The sequence below is a fragment of the Benincasa hispida genome, chromosome 11 (genome assembly GCF_027475165.1).
Source record: "Benincasa hispida cultivar pf3 chromosome 11, pf3_genome.v1.1, whole genome shotgun sequence".
NCBI lineage: Eukaryota > Viridiplantae > Streptophyta > Magnoliopsida > Cucurbitales > Cucurbitaceae > Benincasa > Benincasa hispida.
In genome coordinates, this window is record NC_143488.1 from 8,483,582 (window position 1) to 8,492,343 (window position 8,762).

Here is an 8,762-nt window from a genome sequence, read left to right on the forward strand (position 1 = left end):
AAATCTTAGTTGTTCTAACTTAAAAGCAAAAATAACTTGTATTTCTACAAGTTATCAGGGGGGAGGGCGGGGGTGGGGGTGGCGGGTTAGGGTTTCAATATAGAGAAGAATGGTGAAAATGAAGGAGAAGGGGATATGGTTTTTACCAGATCTCATCTCATGATGCCGCTCGACGGCCGTCGGGAGTTCTTTATGAACTTCCGATGCCTATTTTCGTTGGGAGTCCTAAGGAACTCCCGACGGTCCATTACGGCCAAAGAACTCCCGACGGTGCTTTACGACGTCGGGAGATACCCTGTCTCCCGACAACCGAGGGCGTCTTAATGCATAATTGTGGTTATAAATCTATGTTGTCATATGCATTTTTTTTATGTATATATACAAGGTTTAATTCATAATGTATTTAAAAAAATTACTGATTCCAGTATTTCATTTCTGTATTCCGCTTCTTATGTAAATATATGATGCTTTTCTATGCTATTTTATCGTTATTATTATTTTTCAAAATGATTCGTGGAGCACGATATAGATATTTGAGTCAGATATTTGTGAGATATTTCATCTCATGAAGCTATTCATTAAAGAAATAGAGAGTTGGAGGCATTTTAGTAATTAAGCCTATTTAATTATGTATACCTTTTTACAAAGCCCACGCGCAACAAAGTGAGCCAATTCATTTTGTCCGTGGTGAACATGAGAGAAAGCATGTAACAACCTCCAGACCATCACCTCGATCCTTGACCTTAGCAGTTAAACAATTAGTTATGTTTTTGTTACTAATTGTATTATTATTATTTCTAGTATTACAATCACAACCCTCGTAGTTAACTAACACATCCGAATGCCAATTGAACTATGTTCGTTTTGACACTAATTATATTAATTAAGGATTATCATGTCAATTTTTTTTTATAAGAAATATAACCATTTAAACCTTATGATATTTTATGTGGCAGGTAAAGATGTCTCGACGACTAAAATGTGCTCGTTGGCAACCAAAACATTTTTAGTGAAGCAAATTAGAGTTGGCCAATAGACAAAATAGAAACAACGTATACAAATAAATGACAAAATAGAAACATAGAAAATTATCCTTCGGATCCCATTTTAGGTTTTGTATGGATTTTATGAAATTAAGTAATATTAGTTTTTATTTTATTCTTTTTATCGTAGGTATGTTTGAACTCGACTCATTTTGGCCAACATTAAAGTAATTGAAGGATGTGTTTGGTTTATTTTTTCAAATATTTAATTTTGAAAATAAGCCATTTTGAAAAAAAAAAAATGGAGTATTTGACAACCACTTAAAATAAGTTTAAAATAAATTTATAAAGTAAGTTGGCTTGCAAGAAAAACTTGAAATCAACTTTACAAAAATGATTTTTGAATGTTTAATGGTTAATATTTCTCTAATTTGTATAATCTTAAAATTATCGAAATGCTCTTCCTAGTCCTCTATGTCACTTCCATTATGTTGACATGGCTACCATCACCCTTTGTCAACCACCTCTAACGACCACCACTGGCAACCTGCTCAGGTCGACCTTCTAGCAACCATCTTTGATGAACTTCCATTGGCAGGCACCTCTAAATGACTACTTTCGATAACCACCTCGTGACTTCGACCATCACTACTGGCAGCCACCTTTAACGGCCAACACTAACAGCCACTACTACTCGACCACCTCGATCACACACCACCATTGGTAACTCTGACCACCAGCACCGACGATCAACTATAGCATCAACCACCCCAGATGACCAATTTTGATACTCATTATTTTAAACTATTAATTCATAATATTTGATAATCGTAATTTTTAGTAGTTTAACATTAATGAAAATACTTTTAATGTATAGCAAATCAAACAAACTTGTATATCAAAATATGTTTGAGAAACCGTTTTCAAACATATAGGTATTTTTATTAAAAGTGTTTAAATGAAAAGGATTAAATTCATATACCATAATATCAATAAGAATTTGAAGAAATATAATATTTTAGGAGATATCGTACCAACCTTAACAAAATTTCAATTTATATCTAACAGGCTAATTAAATTTGAAAAAATTGAATTTATCATAGGCTTATTAAAAGCAAAATAGAAAGTTTATAGATGATCAGCCATTTTTAAAAGTTTGGTCCATTTTGATTTTTAAAAATTATGTATGCTTTTCTTTATCATAGTTTTCATATTTCTTAATTAATTATTTAAAGTTTTGTCCAAAGTCTAAAACACAAAAACAAAACTTCAAAGTTGATTAGGTTTCAAAACTTCGTTTGCTTCTTGAAAATACTCCTAAAAGGTAGACAACAAAACAAAGAAATCAATAGGTAAAAGAGTGTTTATAAACTTAATTTTCAAAATAGAAAACAAAAATCATGGCCAGTTTAGTAACGATTTCGTCTTTAGTTTTTAGTTTTTGAAATTTATGCTTGTTTTCTCCCAAATTTTCAATTATGATTTTCACTTTGAATTCTAAAAACACAAGTTTTGAAAATTATTTTATTTTTAATTTTCAAAACATGCCATTGTTTTCTTAGACCTCGTTTGGTAACCACTTTGTGCTTATTTTCTAACCATTTCTTACTCATGACTTCCACATTTCATATGTATGCATTTGATTTCTTAGCTAATTTCTAAAAACAAAAATTATTTTTTGAAAATTACTTTAAGTTTTAAAATTTGGCTTTGATTTTAAAATCACTCCTACGCATAAGGAAAAAATCCATAGAAACCACAAGATGAATGTGACATTTATAAGCTTAATTTTGAAAAATAAAAAATCAAGTACCAAATTGTTACCAAACGGAACTTAACTATTTTGTATTCAATTTTTAAAACTTGGCCTAGTGAAAAGTGAATAGCAAAACAAAGAAACCTGTGGAAGTAACCTTTCTAAGATCAAATTTTGAAAAATAAATAATCAAATAGCTATCAAACGAGATATAAATGATTTTCAAATAAAGACCATAGCATAAATCTCAAAAGTGATTAAACTTGCAATTGTATTTCAATCGTTTGGGCAGGTATAAACGTCATTTTATCTTTTAATTGAAAGTTTGAAACGAAATGATTTTTAGTATAAGATTATGAAAGTGAAAAACTTTGAGTGCTATTTGGGACAATCAAACGTAACATTTGGTGAAATTATATTGAATAGGCCATATTAAATTAGTTATTGAAGTCCTTACCTACTACTTAAATTATTAGATTTGGCATTAAATCCCCAATTAGACCTCTTTACCACATCCATCTTGGATTCAAAGCTTCAAGCTTCCACGGTTTAACATTCAGCCTTCGTCCCCCGCTGGATTTTCTCCTCAATCTTCCTCCAACAAGTAAGAAATTCAAGTTCTGTGTTCTTTTAATTCTCAATTTTTTGATTTTAGACCGCTGGATTTCTGGGAATTATGGTTCTTCGGTCCATGATTTTGTAATTCTAATTTGTCGGAGCGTTTCTTCTTCCTTGGTTTACAGCGACAAGATTGATTTTTCTTTTCGTTCCTTTTGGGATATTCTAGTTTAAGCTTGTTAGGATTTGTGGGATTTCATACCAGGTGTAGGGTTTTGTTTTTCTCCTTCCTCAACGATGCTGTGGAGCTAATAGATCGAGTCCCTTCAATTTAGGGTTCGCATACTTGGACTTTCTCACTGGACGAAGAGAGTAATTTCGTTATAAACGTGTTTGCAGCCGCTGTACAATTTGGGATATCTATTGTGAATCTAAAACTTTGATATATATATAAAGGCTGATTTTGTGATATTGTGAAAATTGAAATGAGCTAGGGATAGTTTGGAGAGTTAGCAATTGCTGAGTATGAGTATGTCACTTGCCATAGTTAACGAAGCTAGTGGGCATTAGCCAGTTCATCTAACAAACTAAAATTGATAACAACAACCAAATAGTAGCTATATAATGAAGTTCTTAACAACTTTTTGATATTGAATTGTTGGAAAATAGGCATTTCTGAGCTCCAAGGTGTTTAGGAAGTGGAAAGAAGATAATGGATTCAGCTCAGAATGCATCGTCAGCTGCTGGGACTGGTGGAAGCAGTGGCAATGGATCCGTCATCAATGATACGTCAGCATCAACTACAGTGGATGATTCAAAGCAAAACTTGAACCAAGTAATCAACTCCATACAGAAAACTTTGGGTATCCTCCATCAGCTCAACCTCACCGTTTCCAACTTCAATGCTGCCTATCAGCTGCCTCTTTTACAACGCCTGTACGCCCAGTTTTACTTCATTTAAGATCTAGTTCGTTCTCTATTCACCTCCTGATTTCACTCTGTACCATTGGTGTGTATCTTGATTTTGTAGTAATTCTTTAGTCTTGGAGCTAGATAATATGGTTAAATTATCTGAGAAATGCGCCATCCAGGTCCCTATGGAGGTTCTTAAGTGAGTCTTTGTACACCTATTCTGATCTCTATCTTTGCAAGCTTTTTAATTTTTAATTTTAATTCTTTTAACTCTAATATTTCTTCATGGCCCACTTCTTACTTTTCCTTTGATTAGTTTGATCGATGACGGGAAGAACCCAGATGAATTCACGAGGGATGTCTTAAATAGTTGCATTGCAAAAAATCAGAGTACGAAAGGCAAAACTGATGCCTTTAAGGTAAGTCCTTACGGCTCCATGTGGCAGGCTGTTAAAAATCTATTTGTATCTTTTTTACGATAAATTCAAGAAAATCTTTATTGAATGTTGTCCTGCTTACTACATTCAGGGTTTACGGAAGCATCTTTTGGAGGAACTTGAACAGACATTTCCTGATGAAGTTGAGTCTTACAGAGAAATTCGGGCTGCTTCTGCTGCCGTGAGTTGAAATTTCTTTCAATTTCTTTCAATTTTATCTCTACCTTCATAATTTTCTCAGAATGATTGGATATAAGCATATTCATATTCCAACTTATCAGAAACATTTTCTTGACTTTTATGTATTAATTTTTACTTTATCTATACTCTCAATTTTTTATTTACTTGCTTAAAAACTACTTTCCATTCTAAGGTTTCTATTGGTTTTCTTTTATTGTCAAAAAATGAAAGGAAACAAATAGCATTTTTGTTCTGTAATTCATAGGATGATTAAATTCTGCTTGCTTAAAAACTATCTGGTTTTTTATATACCTCTCTCGAGCCAATTTTACCTCGAAATATTTTCCTTTGTGAACGAAATGGTTTTATGTATTTAGAATCAGATTAAACTACTTTATATCCTAGTTTGTTGAACAAAGTTCTTTGATGACCTTATGTGAAGTAAAGAACTTGGAGTACTTCCTGCCTGTAATTCTATAACCATCCTTCCACTTTGGTGCAAGATTGATGGTATGTCTAGAAACCATGATAGTAATCAATGATCACAGCTCTGCTCATTCCAATTAGTGTCTCTGTATAGATGCTACTACTGCCGGCCTCTTGAGCACGAGTCGTTTCCTTGTGACTTAGATACACCAATTTGGTAGGAGCTAAAATTTTATTGCAATGTCAGTGGAATACACAAGTAATAGCCTCTCAAGAGGATTAATTCTCCTCTGCAAAAATTTCCCAAGTGATTGTTGAATTCAAAATTTTTCCTTGCTCACTATTTATAACTATCTCTATTAAACTCTATCTGATGACTAATTTACAAATCTAGAATTCTAATATTGCTCTACTATGAAACATGAAATGCACCTTATTCTCTAAAGGTTTGGATCAAGTACTATAGTATTTAGGACCATCTATACTTACTACATCCATCTTGCTTGAGATAAGAGGTTCGTCTACAATCATTGCTTAAATATCTTCTGTTAGATGGGACCGCAGGATCCAAGTGTCTGAATCCTTTCCTGTCTTCAAGTAAGTTGACCTTCCAATTTTTCACCATGGATTGCTGGCTCTCTTGATAAATGTCTGCAAGAGTAACTTAACCCATGCCCATAAGAGCTCTTTTCATCTTCGCCCATCTTTTCCTGTTTGTGCCCTTTCATTGTGCTTTCTAGTTGAATTGTTTGATTTCTCCCATTCCACTATCGATCCAACCGATAATATTGGTAAAATGTATGAGCAAAAGAAGCACATAAATCCTGCCAATATTTTCCTATTTGGCAGATCTTTTCCTGAGATCAAATGGCTCGGGTATCAATTTGGTTGAAACCTGATCTTGAGACTGAGAAGAAAATGGAAGATAAAACTGGATTGCTGTATTAAAATATGTGGGCAATAGCCTTTTGAGACAGCTGTTCCTTTCCTTCAACCTTTACCAACAAACTCATCATCATCATCTTATAGTATTGTGCCAGTCTCCTTTCAAATCCTAGCAGAACCCTTCTTTGGACAACCCATGAATGTATGAGTTTGGAAAGCCGGAACCTTCTACTTTTCTTAAGCATCTATGTTGATCTTTTGACTTGAATCAATTATAAAAATAAAAGGCATAAGGATATACTATGGAGAAAACTCTTGATTTTGATTTTTCTTTTGTTTATTTCACGTTATTAATCAACAAGATTGCCATGAAAGTACCTAGTTCATTAACTTTTAATGTTATTGGGCTCAGATTTTAATCTTGTGTAACAAATGTAGGAAGCAAAAAGGATAGCGCAAGCACAAAGTATGTTACCAAATGGGGATATGAAGGTTAAGATGGAGGTTTAACTAGTGCCTTCTGCGATAATTATCAGGTCTTTCAAGTTCTTTGCTTACCATCATTCTTTATCATGTCTTCAGCTTATAATCATATTGGTTGGCCAGCATATATCACATGATTTTAATCTCATTCAAGGGATTGATTATGGAATAACATAATTCTTCCTTATACATACATACGTATATATATGTGCAAAAGAGAATAACATCATCCTCTATTCTATTACTGTCTGTAACCTTTCTGGGGGTTAGTCATGTGAAGACTTATTAAGTGAAAGAGGGTTGCATCCATATTTTGGGTTTCTCTTGATCTGTATCCATCATATTATTACTTCGAATTCAAGTTTCTTGAGCATATATGTGTCTTAGTGCTTGTCAAATTGTGAATCATATGATCATATGACTTTAATTAGATTTTTACTCAAAACACGAGTTTGATATCTGATATGGTTGCCAACCTAAGTTGTAGTTTAGCCAATTTATTTAGACATTACACATCTTTTTTAAAGTCGAATATCTGAATCTCTATTATGGCAGGGAATTCGTTCTTATTTTATACTCAATTAAGTTGAAAAGACTTCTGAAGATCGAATTTTCTCACTCAAAATAGGTGAGGAGGCTGTATCTTGGTTTCTCTACTCAAGACTGTGCGGCAGACGTGGGATTTGATGACGGCTAATGAATTAAGATTGCAAAGCCACACAAGATGAAACATTTAATTGGAACTATCATATTCGTATTCATAATCATTGGGCCAGTCAAGGTGGAGAAGAATCATACAGTCCTCAAACGTTGAACTTTGGATTTTACAGGCAGTATCAACCCCATTCAGGGGTAGTCTGATTCAAGTTTTATTTTACTTTTTACTTGGTAAATGAATCTTTCCGGAACTGGATTCTCACTTTTCTGTTAATAAGTATTGTAAATTCATATACTAATTCCTTGCCTCATCTCAGTCACTTTGAATTTTAAAAATGGAAATGCATTAAACCGCAATTAATCAAGGTACGACAACCTCCTCAAAAGACCCAAAAATATTTTGTTCCAAAGGAGAAATGTCTATGGTGTTAACGGCAGCCCGTGCCAGGTTTTGAGCAGCCATATTATATAGGGGGTTTAGCCCTTCCTCGATAGCTCCGGAGATTCTCTGGAGTCACGCATCACCTGTGCAAGTTTGTGCTCGCTCTAAGAGGTGTCAGAGTTCATCTTCCAGCTTCTTTGCAGCAGCGGGCACCAAGAACCTTGACTCAGGTGGCTCTCCAATCTTGGCGTAATCTGGTCAGTAAACCCTTTGATCTCCATGACAATCAACAATGTATTTATGAATAGTTGTATGAATAAATGGGAAATCTGGTGTACCTTTGTTAAGTTTGATCTGATTCCTTTGATTCCATAAAAACTCCAAAAGGATTATAATTGATTTCTCCAAATCTGTCTGTCTGAGTGCCGTCCAATTAGACCAGAAAAATATGAAAAAAGTTGATAATGGCCTGGGAATCCTATTGGATGAATTTTTTTTCATGATCAAAGCTTCCTTCCACACCCTTTGTCATCCAAAGAGACACCTAACCCATTTTCCTTTAAAACTATCTTTGTCCTTTGACAGGGATTTTGCCTTACAGTTTCGCTTTCTGTTGATCCAAGAATCTTGCTCAATCATGTGTCTTCCACTCCCCACTTTCAACCCATAGCCTTTCTAAAAAATCTCCGGATCAGGGAGAGATTGTTTCCCAACAGCCATTTTCCAAAAAATCACCATCTTTGAAGTACTTTCTTTTAGAAACTCTAGTTAAAAAGACTATTGGTTTGGAATTTCTAAACCCCTAGGAATGTTACTGTTGAAATAAGGAGTAGTTGCCCTAAGGGCGTTTTAGTCTTTTTACGTGTTCCTACTATTTTTAGGTTTCTGCCATATTTATTTATATATGAGTCTGGGGTGTTTTGTAAGTGTGACAAAAATGAATAAAATTCTCCTATTGTGGTTTTTTCTCCCTAATCTAGGGTTTTCTATGTAAACCTGGTTTTTATTTTTCTTTCCTTTATTTTTCAATATGGTAACAGAGCAAGGGGATGAAACCCTAGACTTGATAGAAGAAATTCAGTCATCAACCCTAGCAGGTGGTG

General features: G+C 34.0%; 1 protein-coding gene across 4 annotated transcripts; it reads left to right on the forward strand.

Annotated features, from left to right (window-relative positions):
- Window positions 1-3,010: 3,010 nt before the first annotated feature.
- LOC120069001 (mediator of RNA polymerase II transcription subunit 10b-like) lies at window positions 3,011-7,642 on the forward strand. 4 transcript variants are annotated; one of them, XR_016524336.1, is made up of 8 exons: window positions 3,030-3,343; window positions 3,967-4,233; window positions 4,328-4,408; window positions 4,526-4,628; window positions 4,738-4,827; window positions 6,576-6,673; window positions 7,176-7,508; window positions 7,595-7,642. XR_016524336.1 is itself a non-coding variant. In XM_039020648.2 (7 exons), exons 2-6 carry the CDS (start codon window positions 4,010-4,012, stop codon window positions 6,645-6,647), a joined length of 570 nt encoding a protein of 189 aa, XP_038876576.1. In that variant the 5' UTR covers window positions 3,011-3,343; window positions 3,967-4,009; the 3' UTR covers window positions 6,648-6,673; window positions 7,249-7,576. The 4 variants fall into 4 exon arrangements, 2 of the variants coding, with proteins under 2 accessions (XP_038876576.1, XP_038876578.1); XR_016524335.1 differs by having other exon boundaries at window positions 7,249-7,508; XM_039020648.2 differs by lacking the exon at window positions 7,595-7,642 and having other exon boundaries at window positions 3,011-3,343; window positions 7,249-7,576.
- Window positions 7,643-8,762: the final 1,120 nt, after the last annotated feature.

Excerpts from the sequence above, each read along its gene's own strand:
- LOC120069001 (XM_039020648.2), top strand. The coding sequence starts at position 4,010 with ATGGATTCAGCTCAGAATGCATCGTCAGCTGCTGGGACTGGTGGAAGC. Across the intron at positions 4,629-4,737 it reads GCAAAACTGATGCCTTTAAG|GGTTTACGGAAGCATCTTTT; the intron begins GTAAGTCCTTAC and ends TACTACATTCAG. Across the intron at positions 4,828-6,575 it reads TTCGGGCTGCTTCTGCTGCC|GAAGCAAAAAGGATAGCGCA; the intron begins GTGAGTTGAAAT and ends TAACAAATGTAG.